General features: G+C 54.8%; 1 protein-coding gene across 4 annotated transcripts in view; it reads right to left on the bottom strand.

Moving 5' to 3' along the window:
* Positions 1 to 5,574: 5,574 nt before the first annotated feature.
* The window catches only part of LOC100088737 (sodium/hydrogen exchanger 2-like), a 33,018-nt gene continuing 23,846 nt past the window's right edge, over positions 5,575 to 14,746 (bottom strand). For 3 of the 4 annotated variants that reach the window (XM_029068033.1, XM_029068031.1, XM_029068034.1), the window contains 7 exons: positions 13,939 to 14,028; positions 13,502 to 13,572; positions 10,919 to 11,083; positions 10,175 to 10,280; positions 8,912 to 9,046; positions 7,320 to 7,386; positions 5,575 to 7,173 (listed from right to left, as the gene is read on the bottom strand). In XM_029068033.1, the coding sequence (XP_028923866.1) occupies positions 7,043 to 7,173; positions 7,320 to 7,386; positions 8,912 to 9,046; positions 10,175 to 10,280; positions 10,919 to 11,083; positions 13,502 to 13,572; positions 13,939 to 14,028 (765 nt within the window). In that variant the 3' untranslated portion in view covers positions 5,575 to 7,042. Of the gene's footprint in view, positions 7,200 to 7,319; positions 7,387 to 8,911; positions 9,047 to 10,174; positions 10,281 to 10,918; positions 11,084 to 13,501; positions 13,573 to 13,938; positions 14,029 to 14,746 lie in introns of all 4 variants that reach the window. The other variant, XM_029068032.1, reaches the window with a different exon arrangement.

Below are 14,746 nucleotides of genomic sequence, written 5' to 3'. Positions count from 1 at the left end.
AGCTTGTGCCATCACTGCTCCTCCTCTGGGTAGAGGGATTTGGGACAGACTCTCAGTCCTCTCACCCTCGAGGCTGGTGGGCCCTCATTTTTGGCCCCGAAGACCCTCCCTGGCACTGTATTCATTCATTCAATAGTATTTATTGAGTGCTTACTATGTGCAGAGCACTGTACTAAGCGCTTGGAATGTACAATTGCTGTTGGTCCTTCAGGTGGCGAGGGCACTGGGACTCCTGCTGCCCGGAACCTTTCTGCATCTCCGAATCCCCCTCTGCCCCCCGAGGAGGTGCCGGAAGTTCTCAGTGATCCGCAGAGAGGTCTGTCCTCACATGCTTCCCCACCACAGTGCTTTCTGTCCCTGTCCCCAAATGGGGACCCTCCCGTGGTTGTCCCCACCTCTCCATTCCTCAAGAACCTCCAGTGGTTGCCCATCCACCACCGCCTCAGATAGAAACTCCTCACCATCAGCCTTAAACCACCTTGCTCCCTCACACCTTACCTCGCTGCTTTCTTCCTATAACCCAGCCGGCGAGCTTCACTCCTCTAATGCTAACCTTCTCACTGTACCTCCACCTCATCTGTCTCGCCACTAACCTCTCATCTACATCCCGCCTCTGGCCTGGAACGCCCTCCCTCTTCATATCCGACAGACAGTCACTCTCCCCACCTTCAAAGCCTTATTAAAAACACGTCTCCTCCAAGAGGCCTTCCCAAACCAAGCCCTGGGTTCCTCTTTTCCCACTGCCTTCTGAGTCTCCCTTGCACCTAGATTTTGATCCTTTATTCACCCCACCCTCAGTCCCTCTGCACTTATCCATAACTTACTGTGCATAATCTATAACATTTATTTCTATTAATATCTGTCTACCCCTCTAGACTGTAAATTCACCGTGGGCAGAGAACGTGTCTACCAACTCGGTTACACTGTACTCTCCAAAGTGCTTAGTACAGTGCTAAGCACACAGTAAGTGCTCCATAGATGCCATGGACTGTCCTCATCCTCGTGGCCGGGAATGGACTAGGCGACACCCCCTGACTCTCCTCTCTCCATCCCTGACTCTCCCCCAGTGACCCAGCGCGGACCATCCGACACCCCTCACTCTCCCCTCTCCATCCCTGACCCTCCCCCAGTGACCCAGCACAGACGGTCAACCGTGAGTCATCCAAACTCCTTTGGTTCCCGGTGATCTTTTCGGCTGTACGACTTGCTCATCCTAATTAGGGACTGCCAGTTCAGTAAGAGACCCAAGTCATGAGCACGTGTACACACACTCACTCACATACAGACACGGTGTGTGTTGGGTTCTGCAGGAAATGTATGAGTGTTTGTGTGTGTGTGTGTGTGCTCGCCCTTGATTCTCACACGCACACCACTGAGTTTCCACAGAGGGTAATTTCCCGCCCGAGTTTCGGAATGTAAGGCACCAAAGCACATGTCTCTGTGGCCCGTCCAGATGTGTGTGGATTCAAAGTCACCCCCAGCCCCGCCGGGGGAATGGGGGGAGCCGACGGGGGAGGGGTGGGCCATCTTCTTCCCATTACCACCTCCCTTGGTCTCCCCAGACCGGCCGGGGATGGGGGGCCGGGGAGGACCCGGGGGGCTGGGGAGGGTCAGGGAGGAGTTCTGGGGCCTCGGAGGGGAGAGCCATTGAAGTCGGCCAGGCTCTGCACAATGTCAATGGGGCTCAGGTCCCAGCCGTGACAGGAACAGGAAATAAGCTCACCAAAAATTGCCAGACGGAGGGTCCAGACCCCAAGCCTGCACCCCATACGTTCTTCCCGGCCGGACTGGCCGCCCTCCGCCCCGCCACCGCGGGGTCCTGCTCCCAGTTGCCCCAGCAGGTGGGGGTTGGGGGCTCCCCCGCTTACCCCATTGAGACTGAACCCCCTCCTCCCCAGCCAGACTTTCAAGGTCCATTTCCAACCTAGGCCCTTGCAAATGCATTTACTGCTTAATCAGTTGTTTATCCTGCCCTTTTTCCCTGATCCATTTCGGTCTCCCTGCTAGACTAGCAGCTTCTCGAGAGCAGGAACTGTGTCTACCAACTCTTATGCAACATGGAGCTGCATTATACATTTATTTACATTTATTTTATTTATATCTAAATTGTCTGATTTTTTTTTTGTATGTGTGGTATTTGTTAAACACCTACTCTGTGTCAGGCACTGTTCTAAGTTCTGGGGTAGACTCCTCACTGTCCCTCATTCTCACCTGTCCGGCCATCAACCCCTGAACCATGTCCTACCTCAGGCCTGAATGCCCTCCCTCCTCACATCCACCAAACTAGCTCTCTTCCCCCCTTCAAAGCCCTACTGAGAGCTCACCTCTTCCAAGAGACCTTCCCAGACTGAGCTCCCCTTTTTCTCTACTCCTCCTCTCCCCATTGCCCCGACTCCCTCCCTCTGCTCTACCCTCCTCCCCACCCCACAACACTTGTGTATATTTGTTCCTATCTATAATTCTCTTTTATCTATTTTGATACTATTGATGCCTGATTACTTGTTTTGTTTTGTTGATTGTCTCCCCTCTTCTAGACTGTGAGCCCGTTGTTGGGTAGGGATTGTCTCTATCTGTTGCCTAATTGTATTTTCCAAGCACTTAGTACAGTGCTCTGCACATAGTAAGCACTTAATAAATTCGATTCAATGAATGAATGAATTCAAGCTAATCAGGTTCGACACAGTCCGTGTTCCACATGAGACTCACAGTCTTAATTCCCATTTTACAGATGAAGTAACTGAGGCACAGAGAAGTGAAGTGACTTGCCCAAAGTCACACAGCTGACAAGTGGCAGAGCTGGGATTAGAACCCATGACCTCTGACTCACAAGCCCGGGCTCTTTCCACAATTACTCTCCGCCTTCTTCAAAGCCTTATTGAAGACATATCTCCTCCAGGAGGCCTTCCCTGACTAAAACCTCCTTTCTTCTTCTTCCACTCCTTTCTGCATCTCTCTGGCTTGCTACCTTTATTCGCCACCTCCTTCCAAACCCCACAGCACTTATGTATATATTAGTCATTTATTTATTTATATTAATATCTTTCTTCCCCTCTAGACTGTCAGCTCACTGTGGACTAGGATTGTGTCTGATTAGTGTTATATTGTACTCTCCCAAGCGATTAGTAAGTGCTCAATAAATACTTGGCTGACTGCCTGACTGATTACCCCCCACCTCTAGCACAACGCTTCACACACCATGTGGTTGTCAGGGTCCTGACGGGAGAGGGCGAGCACAGGAAACCTCTTCCCGCAGGGAATGAGGCTCCTGAGGAAGAGACAGAATTGGGGATTTTCCAGCAGATTCCTTCATGGCAAGGAGGCATGGCCCACGAAGAGGAAGGGCACCTTCGTGTCTGCTCAGTGCCTGAGGGACCCAGGAGCCGGGCGCGGGGATGTGGGCTATAAAAGCGATCGATTAATTAAGAAAGCACATCCAATTAATTCACTCGTAGCCACAACTGAACAAATTGAATCCCGTTCGGTGGAGGAATCCAAATAAACATGAGGCAGGAAAGGGAAACATGGAAAATTAATTGGGATCCGGAGGAGCGGGGCGATAAGGGAATCGATTGTTCCTAATGACTCGCCTGGGCCGGGGTGGACAAAGAGCCAGAGGACGAGGCCCCCCTGGAGCCAGGACTTTGCAAGCCAGGACTTTGCACTCCTCTTGGGCTGAAAATTTCGTTTTCAGCCAGAGCAGCGCTGAGCAACCCCTTGACTCACACACTCGGGTCAGACCCTGAGTCCTTTCAGCCTAGAACTATTTCCAACAAGACATCGGGACAGTGGAAGGAACTTTGTTCTGGTTGCCCACCCCGACTCCCTCCCTCACAGCCAGAGACAGGTCATCCCACACCCCCGACTCTCCCTCTCCGTCCCTGACTCTCCCCCAGTGACCCAGCCTGCCCCATCCAACACTCCTAACTCTCCCCACTCTCCCAGTGACCCAGCACGGATCATCTGACACTCCTAACTCCCTTCTCCATCCCTGACTCTCCCCAGTGACCCAGCCCAGATCATCCCACACCCCTGACTCTCCCCTCTCCATCCCTGACCTTCCCTCAGTGACCCTGCATGGACCATCCCACACCCTCGAGTCTCCCCTTTCCATCCCTGACTTGCCCCGTCAGTGACTTAGCATGGAGCATCATCCCACATCCCTGACTCTCCTCTCTCCTTCCCCAATTCTCCTCCAGTGACTTAGCACAGATGCTCATCCATGGATCTATCCAAACCCCTTTTGACCTACCAGTATTTCTGGCCGCACAGCTCCCAGTGGGAACTGTTGTATTGTACTCTCCCAAGTGTCAGACTGCATCTGAACTATTGTAGTGGCCTCCTTGCTGGCCTCCTGGCCTCCAGCCTCTCCCCACTCCAATCTACACCACGCATGGACCATCTCCCTGAAGCAGCACACAATTCCTCAATTCCTCCATTGGCTTCCCGTCTCCCTCCCAGCAAACAAAAGCTCACAGTCGGCCTCGAGCCTCACCACCGACTCTCCTCGGCTCACCTATTCATCAGGGGAAGCAGTGCATCGTAGCAAGTTTGACAAATGAGGAAAATAAAATCCTTTTCAGACAGAGGGGGCTCTTCCAGGTGAAACAAGGATTGAACAAGAGGAGAGAGAAGAATCTGGGCTTGGGTGAAAGGGGATACAGGACCCAGGGAATAGGGAGTCGGAGGAGGAGGAGGAGGAATGAGGTCAGAGGATCTGGGCGCTGTGGAGTTGGATGGAATCAGAGGTCATCTGGTCCAGTTCCCTGCCTCCAAATAAGCCATTTATGACAGATTTTGTCCTGAACCTCCATGACCTTCCTTGGGTGAGTGCGAAGGCTGGTAGTGGGGGTGAGGACTCATGTATTAAATCAATATCATCATCATCACTGTTATTAGTAGTATTATTTATTTTTATGGAATTCAAGTGCTATGTGCCTGGCATCATACTAAGCACAGGGGTTTACAAGCTAATCAGGTTGGACCTAATCCATATCCCGCATGGGACTCACAGTCTTAATTCCCATTTTACAGATGAGGTAGCTGAGGCACAGAGAAGTGACGTGACTTGCCCAAAGTCACACAACAGAGTCAGGATTAGAACCCAAGTCCTTCTGACTCCCAGGCCCTATATTCTATCCACTAGACCACACATTGTTATTAGTAGTGCTGAATCCCACAGGAAGTCTAGGTCTTCCCTGGAGCCTAGAAAAGTCCTCTGCTTAGCCTGCCATGAGGGCACCCAGAGAGAGGGCCCCTGCCCCATGCACCGCATCCCCTCTTTCTCTCCGCCAACCTCTCACCCACCCCCTGCCTCTGGCCTGGAATACCCTCCCTCCTCATATCCGACAATGACTCTCCCCTCCTTCAAAGTCTTATTGAAGGAATATCTCCTCCAAGAGGCCTTCCCTGACTAAGCTCCTCCTTCCCTCTTCTCCCACTCCCTTCTGCGTCCCCCTGACTTGCTCCCTTTATTCATCCCCTCTCCCAGCCCGACAGCACTATGTACAGATCTGTAATTTATTTATAGAAATGCCTCTAGACCATAAGCTCGTTGTGGGCAGCGAATGTGTCTGTTTATTGTTGTACTGTACTCTCCCAAGCGCTTAGTACAGTGCTCTGCACACAGTGAGCGCTCAATAAGTGCAACTGACCGTCTGCCTTTCTTTCCCCCGGCCCTTTCTATCCTTTCCTGTCTGGGTTCAGATAGGCCCTGAACTCTCCAGACTCTCCGTCCCTAATTCCCCACCCCTCGACTTCCCTTCTGCTGCCCAGGCCCCGAGCCCTCCCCAAGATAAGCCTGCAGCTCTGGGACTCCAAGTTTTCATTCCGGCCAGGACGGACAGCTTCCTGTGGGATCTGGGGTGGCCGACTGCCCCTCTCTGTTCCCGCTTCGAGGGAGGGGGAGATGATTCTCAACTCCCAAATGAATGTCCCAAGACCGCTGCTGAACTAGGAAATAGCATCAAGGGAGAGGGTGGGGTGAGGGGGTACGACTATACGAAGCCTAAATGAAGACGGCGAGGTCTCGGGCTGACACCCTTCTGCAATGAGGCCCTGGAATGTTTTCACCCTAGAGTGGCTGTGTTTTCGAGCAGTTGAGGGTCGCCCTAGTGTCTCCTCCCAGAAGCCCTCCCCGATGAGCCATTCTGCTCCCGATTCTACCCCTAGTGTCCCAGCCGGCCCTTCCACAATGCCTGCGCATCTGTTGTGAACACTCTGCAGCAGCTGAGCACCTGTCACTCACCCCTGACAGCACCCAAGCACGTCACTCACTCTCCACAGCACCCGAGCCTGTCACTCATTCCCTGCAGCGCCTTAGGGCCTGTCACTCACCCCCCACGGCACCCGAGCTGCTGTCGCTCACTCCCAGCAGCACCTGAGCGACGGCTCACCTGCTGCAGAGCGGTTTTGCCGGAGTGTTCACTCCCCACAAGTCAAGCTGTGGCTAATGGCCGGGTCCCCGTTGCCTGCTTCCTCTCTTCAGTATCTTGCTTGAATGTCAGTCTCCCAATCTAGACTGTCAGCTCCTTGAGGGCAGGGATGGTGTCTACTAACTCTATCGTTCTCTTCCAAAGGGCTCAGTACAGTGCTGTGCACACAGTAGACTGAAAGTTCCTTGAGGGAAAGGATCGGTCTTGTGTATGTGGTCTATTGTATTCCTCCAAACATTCAGTCCAGGACTGTGCACACAGTCCATCGGATGGATGGATTGATGGAGTCTGACCAGATGTAAAATGGAGCTCAAGCCGCAGCGAGTGTATCCTACTCTGTTCGGGGGGGAAAGTGTCTTCCTGCCCTTGACCCCTTAAAGATGGTGCCGTCCCACAGCCCCTCCCCTGGCCCGACCCTGATCTGTGGTTCTGCTGAGACCCCCTTCCCCGAGTGGTAACGGTCCACTGCCCAGGGGTTCCTCCATGGCGGTGGGGAGGGCAGCGGGGCAACATGGAGATGTGGGAGAGAAGGGCAGAAGCAAGGGGTGGGGTGGGGAGGGGGCAGCAGCAGGGCTGAGGCAAGGGCGGGGTGGAGTGGGGCGAGGCGAGCACTATAATCTTTTATCGTCGTCGTCATCTTCGCTGACCCACTGGACGCGGCTGGGCGGTAGCGGCAGGAGGGCCAGGCAGGTGGACTTGGAACGGCCGCACTGGAGGCTCAGCGTGGCCCGAGGGTCTCCCACTGCAGCGGGGAGGAAATGGGAGAGTCTGGGGCCACATGTGGCCCAGGGGCGGGATGCCAACTTGTGGGGAGCAGGAGGGGATTGGGGGCCGGGGGTTTCCGCTCGAGGAGGGGGGCTCGACAGGGAACTGGGGGTCCCCCATTACCTGTGAGGGACTGGCACCGTTGGCCCTGGCGAACAGAAGCAGCATGAGGTGTCCAACGGGGGTCATTCTGGGGGCCAGAGGAAAGCGGCTGAGGAGCTCGTTTGCCGGAGGAGACCAGCTCCCGGCACCGGCTCGGCCAGGCCTGGGACCCAGTCTTTCATTCAATCATATTTATTGAACACTTACTGTGTGTGGAGCATTGTATTGAGCTCTTGGGAGAGTACAATGCAACAATAAACAGACATATTCCCTGCCCACAATGACCTTACAGTCTAGAAGGGGAAAAGGACATTAATAGAAATAAATAAATTAAAGATATGTGCATAAGTTCTGTGGGGCTCAGAGAGGGGATGAATAAAGGGAGTAAGTCAGGGCAACGCAGAAGGGAGTTGAAGAAAAAGGAAAAGAGGGCTGAGGCAGGGAAGGCGTCTTGGACAAGATGCACTTTCAATAAGGCTTTGAAGGGGGAGAGAGTAATTGTCTGTTGCATATGAGAAGAGAAGACATTCCAGATCAGGGGCGGGACATGAGCGAGTGGTAGGCGGCAAGATAGATGAGATGGAGGTACGGTGAGAAGGTTGGCATTAGAGGAGCCAAGTGTGCGGGCTGGGATGTAGTAGGAGTGTAGCGAGGTGAGGTAGGAGCGGGCGAGGGCTTTAAAGGTCGGCCTGCAGGTCTACTTCCACCTGCTCCCCATGCCCCATAGCTGTCTCTTGCACCTAGATGCCTAGTTGTGCTTATGTCCACCCAACCATGGCCTTGTGAATAGAGCACAGGTCTGGGAGTCAGAAGGACTTTGGTTCTAATCCTGACTCTGCCACTTGTCTGCTGCGTGACCTTGGACAAGTCACTTCACGTCCCACTGGGCCTCAGTTACCTCATCTGTAAAATGGAGATTAAGACCGTGGGCCCCAAGGGGTACAGAGACTGTGTCCAACCCTATTTGCCTCTATCCAACCCAGCAGTTAGTAGAGTGGCTGGCACACAGTATGCACTTAACAAACAAACAATTCACTCCACTGCTTTTTGGAAACTTGAAGCCAGTCCCCTGAACCATCTTTCCCAACCATGTTCTTCCCACTTTACCGGTCTGCTCTCTCCTCTCACCCTCCCCCAGTTTTTTCTCTAGACTGTTTGCTCGTTTTGGGTAAGTCAACGGGCTCACATTATGTTGTACTCTCCCAACCGCTTGATACAGTGCTCGCTGCACAGTAAGTGCTCAATAAATATAATCAACTCCCATTTTACCAGTCCACTCTCTCCTTCCACCCTCCCCCAGCTCACACTCTTCAATCCTCCTAATCTTCTCATCTATCTCCCTTTGGCTCTCCCCTCTCCAGCTCTCTGTTTATACCCACTGCCCCTGGCCTGTAACTGCTGCCCCCCGCCCAAAAGTAGTGGTGAATGTGTCTGTTTATTGTTATAGTATACTCTCCCAAGTGTCCAGTGCTCAATAAATACGATCGAATTGAATGCAAGCTGAGCCCAGACCGCCTTATCTCGGCTTCACGGTCATGGGGCAGTGAGCCGGTGGGAGGGACGTCACCCGAGCCCCCTGACCCAGACCCCCTACCCCGGCCCCCAACTCGTACCTCGCTCTGAAAGTGGTCTGAGTCGCTGTGGGAGATGCTGGGGCGAAGGCTCTTGTGTCGGCGGATCAGAATCTCGGTGGCCTGCTGCGCCGCCCCCGTTTCCCCCGGAAGCGTGTAACGGTTGTAGGTCGGCTCCTGGCAAAGGGAGGAGTGCCAAGAAGCCGTCTCAAGGGGCGGCTTTGGGCACCGGGCCCCACTGGGCCCCCGGCCCGGCCACTCGCCATCAAACCGGGTTTGGGCCTTCGTTGGTGCGGCGCCCGTCGACTCCTGTTGGGGGGCCTTCCCTCTTGCTCCTGCCCACCCCTAGCCGCCCCCACGAGCGCAACGTAACTGGCCGCAGAACCTCTCCGGCCCCCGTCCACCTGGGGTGTCCGGTAGGAAGAGACCCAGGTCCCAGACGATGGCCCTCAGGTTGAAGCGTGGGGCAGCTGAAGCTGATCCCCTAGCCACAGTGGGAAGTGGAGGAGCGGACGCCGGGGGGACTGAGCTCTCGGGGCCTGGACGGGCTCTCCCAGCCCAGGGGGTGGGCTCTCCCCATCTGGCCCCTCCCCCAGTTTGAACCTGATCTTCGGAAAACGGGGGACTGTTCCCAAACATTGATGATCCTCACTGTCCTGCCCGGTCCTCGGGGCTCTCACCCAGAACAGGGCAACCTCTGGGACTCTCACCCAGGACAGGGCTGTCCCAGGGGTTCTCACTTGGACCAGGGGGACCTCGGGGCTCTCACCTGGGATAGGGCAACCCCCAGAGCTCTAATCCGGGACAGGGTGGACCCCGGGGCCTCTCACTGGGGACAGGGCGACTCCCAAGCCTCTAAGCTGGAACAGGGGAATCCCAGGGCTCTCCCCCAGGATAGGGTAGTCCTTGGAACTCCCTGAGGGAAATTCTCTAAAGATTTCTCTCACAAACACAGGGAAACTCAAGTTGGAGGTCCCAGTCAGCTTTGGGGGTCTCAACTGCCGCCTGCACCGTCACTGCATGACAGTCATGACAGCTCCCTCAGCCTCACCTCGACAGTTCCCCGGGCTGCCTGCACTCCCTTCGCCTCGTGCCCTGAGCTTCGTTGGGTTGGTGTGTTGCCTTTCCAACCCAAGGAAACACCAGTGGCCCTGGACCGGCCACTACAGTCTCACCCCAGCCTCGGCCCCGTCCCCACGCCCCCACACCCAAATATCCCCGGTTCCTCAAGGAAGGTCCGGCTATGGACTCTAGGACCCTCGCAGGGCTGGCCGTGTGCCGGGAGGCCCGGGCCCAATGCCTCACCATTCTCCGGATCTTGTAGAGGCTGGTGGCCAGAATCTTGTGGACGTTTGCCATCAGGGCAGGGTTCGGGGCCACCGCGGGAGGGGCCGCCGGGGCCTCCTGCGCACTACAAAGAAAAACGTTCATCCAGGAGGTTCGCTGGGGTCCCACTTCCGGACACTCCCAATTCCCTGACCTCCCCCCACCCTGCCCTGCCCCTGCCCTGCAGGCGCCAGTAGCTCAGTCAGTAGAGCATCAGGTCCAGGGTTCACATCCCTATTCGGGCGATAGTTTATTTCCCTCTAGACTCTAAACTCACTGAAGGCAGGCTGGAGGTGGCTGTTTGTTGTTATACTGTATTCTCCCAACTGCTCTGTACAGTGCTCTGCTCACAGTAAGCACTCAAGAAATACAACTGACTGACTGGCTAACAGGAGACATTGCGGCTCGATGGAGACCACATGAGAGCGGGACTCAGGAGACCGGGCCTGCCGTGTGACCTCGGGCAGGTCATGTAACCATTCTGGCTCTGTTTCCTCATTAGCAAAATGGGGATAAAATCCCTGCTCTCCTGCCCTCTTAGACTGCGCGCCCGTGGAGGTCAGGGGCTGTGTCCACTCTGAATATCCTCTATCTACCCCGGCGCGTGGCACCGGGCTTCACGACAGTGTCCCGCTCTGCCCTCCCCCTCGCCAAGGCGGACTGAGACTGGGTGGGAGGCCTGGAGCCCCGAGCTGCGGCAGGCCGGATTTCAGGACGACTCACCTCAGAGAGGCACCGGGGGACGAGTGCAGCAGCTGGCCCGATTCGGCCAGCTCGATGGCGTGCTTCCGCTCCAGCTTCTCGTACAGCAGCACGATGCTGGACCTGGGCTGCCCCCAGTCTCTCAGCAGCACCCTCTGCAGATACCTGCTGTCGAAGGACTCCAGCCTGCCGGACACACGGACGGACGGACAGACCGTCGGACTCCGCTGGAGCCAGGGCCCTTCCAGCCGGGGTCAGCACTCACGAGCAACGGACAACGGCAGCGACAACAAATCGCGAGAACCTTTCATTTTCCGGAGCTTTAGTGGGCAGGGCTGCGGTTCAGGGAGCCGAAGGGGAGATGGGGAGACGGGCTTAAACTCCGAGGGTGTTGAGACTGCCCTTGCCCTGAAGTTCCTCCCTGAGCGGCCAGAGCAGCTGCCATCTCCAGCACTTACATTCAAACCCACTGTTACCGCTCAGGTCTCTAAACGTAATTAATTGGACAATAATCATAAAATAATAAAGGTATTTGTTTAGTACTTACGATGTGCCAGGAACTAGTCTAAGCACTGAAGCGGATACAAGCAAATCAGGTTGGGCACAGTCCCTGTCCCACGTGGGGCTCACAGTCTCAATCCCCATTTTACAGATGAGGGAACCGAGACCCAGAGAAGCAAAGTGATTTGCTGGCAGACAAGCAGCAGAGCCGGGATTAGAACCCAGGACCTTTCCGACTTCCACGACGCCATTTTGGTTCTCTGACTGTAGACTGTAGCTAGATTGTAGGCTTGTTGTGGGCAGGGAATGATTCTTCCAATTCTGCATATTATAGTTGCCCGAGTGCTTAGTACAGTGCCCTGCACATAATAAGTGCTCTGCACACAGTAAGCGCTCAGTAAATATGATTGAATGAATAAGTGCCATTGGTGATTGATGAGGAGAGCTGGGTTGGGTCAATCATCACTTCACTTCTCCGTGCCTCCATATCCTCATTTATAAAAATGTGGATAAGTATCTGTTCTCCCTTCCCGTTGGATTGTAAGTTCCGTATGGAACAGGAACTGGGACCCATCTGTTTGTCTTGTATCTATCCCAGCTCTTGGTACAGTGCTTGACAGGTAGTGAGTACTTAACAAATGCTACAATTATTATTATTACTAATTATTAATAATAATAATTTAGTCGTGTATTGTTAATAATAGCATTAACACATCAGGTATCTCATTTTCTCCTCATGCTATCGCTGTGAGATAGAAATGATCATCCCTATTTTAAAGAGGGATAAAAGTGGATAAAGTTCTCCCTTCCCGTTGGATTGTAAATTCCATGTGGGACAGGAACTGGGGCCCATCTGTTTGTCTTGTATCTATCCCAGCTCTTGGTACAGTGCTTGACAGGTAGTGAGCAATTAACAAATGCTACAATTATTATTATATTTATTAATAATAATTTAGTCATTGTGCATTGTTAATAATAGCATTAACGCATCAGGTATCTCATTTTCTCCTCATGCTATCGCTGTGAGATAGAAAAGATCATCCCCATTTTAAAGAGGAGGAATCAGAGACCCAGAGAGGGGAAGTGACTTGCCCAAGGTCACACAGCAGGCCAGTGCCAGGGCAGGGATTAGAACCCGGGACTCCTGATTTCCAGGGCTGGGCTCTCTCCACCGAGCCGCACTGCCTCCGTGGGGCCCAGCCCTGGTTCCTGACCTACCCATCGTTGCCCTAGTTCCCCACACCTTTCCCTAGGGCCTCTGCATTGAGGAAAAATAAAACCCCACTCTCCTAGAATTTAGGGGCAGTTTCTCGCTGGGCAAGAAAGGGTTAGGGATGTGGCTGGAAACGTTTAGTGCGATGCTCTGCACACAGTAAGCACTTAATAAATACCACTGAGTTATTGATAGAGGTTTTCCCAACCTGATAACCGCGTTAGTACCTGCCATCCCTAGCCGTGAGTTTCCAGCACTGCCCTTGGCTGTTATTTTCCCCAGAGGGAAACAAGAAACAGCCAGATGCCAAGGGAGACCTTGAAACACTCAGAACCCCGGGACGAAAGTCCCAGGAGAGGATCGCGTGGGGGGTGGTAGGGCGTCCGGCAGGGGTCTAGCAGGGGGTGGCACTGAGGCGGTTGCATCTGCTCAGAGATCTCAGTTCCCAACCTGGGGGCCCCGGCTCTAGGAGACCCGGCCCTCACCAGCTCCGGGCCGGTCCATCCTTGCCCCGGGGCCAGTGTTGGTGATGGGCCGGCCTGGACGCAGCCCATCCGTTCCCAGCCGCCCATGGCTCAGGATGAGGCCAGATCGGGGCTGGGGGACAGACAGGCAGGCTCCTGGGTCCCCCATCCCTTGCCCCAGGCCACCTGGTTGTCCATCCCTGCAGCTCTGGGAGGTTCTGGGCAGCCCTGCCCCATCCTGCCCTGGGGGTGAGAAGATGAGGGGATCCCCTCCCGGCCCCGGCCTGATGCCCTTCCCACCCGCTCGACTCGGAACCCAGGGAGATGCAGCGGAGAGAGAAATGGGGCCGTTCTACCGGTCCCCTGCCATCCCGTGGTCCCTGGCCCCTCCTGACTCCCAGCCTCCAGCTCCCGACCGGTCCGTACTTGTCCTTCCAGTAGTACTGGCCCCAGTGGCCCGAAATGTCCTCGATGCCGGCCAGCAAGTGGTCCAAGAACTGAAAGAGGAGAGAGGAGGTGGGGTTCGGGCGGCCAGAGAGAAGAGCGCAACAGCGTGGCCACTCAGTTGTGTGACGTCCCACCCACCGGGGGGGTGCTCGGTACAGCTGCCCAGTCAGTTCAGGTGGATCAGTTGTTCCTGTCTGGCTCTCGGCGGGCATTGAGGGTGGGGGGACGGGAGGGAGGGTCTTTCCCCTGCCACCCGCGCCCTTGGGGAGCCCTCAGTCCTCAGGTCTACCCAGGCTGCGGGATGCCAGACGGACCAGGCCGTAACAGATGGACAGACGGATAGATGGACGGACAGGCCGAAGGACGGGAGGACTGACGGACACCCCGGCCAGAGGAGGCCAAGGGGAGCCACCTACCCGCATGTGAATCTGTTCGCTGACCGTGGGAGAAGTGTCTCTTCTTCGGGTGACGTCCAACAAGTCAACGAGGGGGCGGATGGTCATTCCCTAAGGGGTAAACACGTACGCGCATGCATCTACATACATACCCGTGCACATCCCTGCGTACGTATGTGCACCCATGCAAAGACCCACGTATGTGTGCGAGCCTTGGGTGGGGGCCTGGGCTCTCGCAGGCCCAGCCCTGACAAGCCCCTAAATGATCGCTCTCCCACTAGCTCCACGACCTCCACGACCCCCTGCCTGAATGTGGGTCTGGGGGCTTCTGCATGTAGTAAGTGCTTAACAAATACCAACATTATTATTATTATTATTATTATTATTATTCTCTCGGCGGCGGACGAGCAGATACACTTTCCCTCTGGCATCGGACAGGGCCACCACCATTCATCCATTCATCCAGTCGTGTTCATTGAGGACTTACTGTGTATAAAACACTGTACTGAGCATTTAGCAGACCGCGTCGGGGAGGGGGCGGGAAGGACACAGGCCTGGTTGCGGTTAGAGAAGCAATGTGACTCAATGGAAAGAGCCCGGGCTTGGGAGTCAGCAGTCGTGGGTTCGAATCCCAACTCGGCCCCTTGTCAGCTGTGTGACTGTAGGCAAGTCATTTAACTTCTCTGTGTCTCAGTGACCTCATCTGTCAAATGGGGATGAAGTCTGTGAGCCTCACGTGGGACAACCTGATGACCCTGGATCTCCCCCAGCGCTTAGAACGGTGCTCCGCACATAGTAAGCGTTTAACAGATACCAACATTATTATTAT

This window comes from Ornithorhynchus anatinus, chromosome 6 (assembly GCF_004115215.2).
Source record: "Ornithorhynchus anatinus isolate Pmale09 chromosome 6, mOrnAna1.pri.v4, whole genome shotgun sequence".
NCBI lineage: Eukaryota > Metazoa > Chordata > Mammalia > Monotremata > Ornithorhynchidae > Ornithorhynchus > Ornithorhynchus anatinus.
Note: the sequence above shows the minus strand (reverse complement) of the source record. Positions and strands in the feature narration are given on the sequence as shown.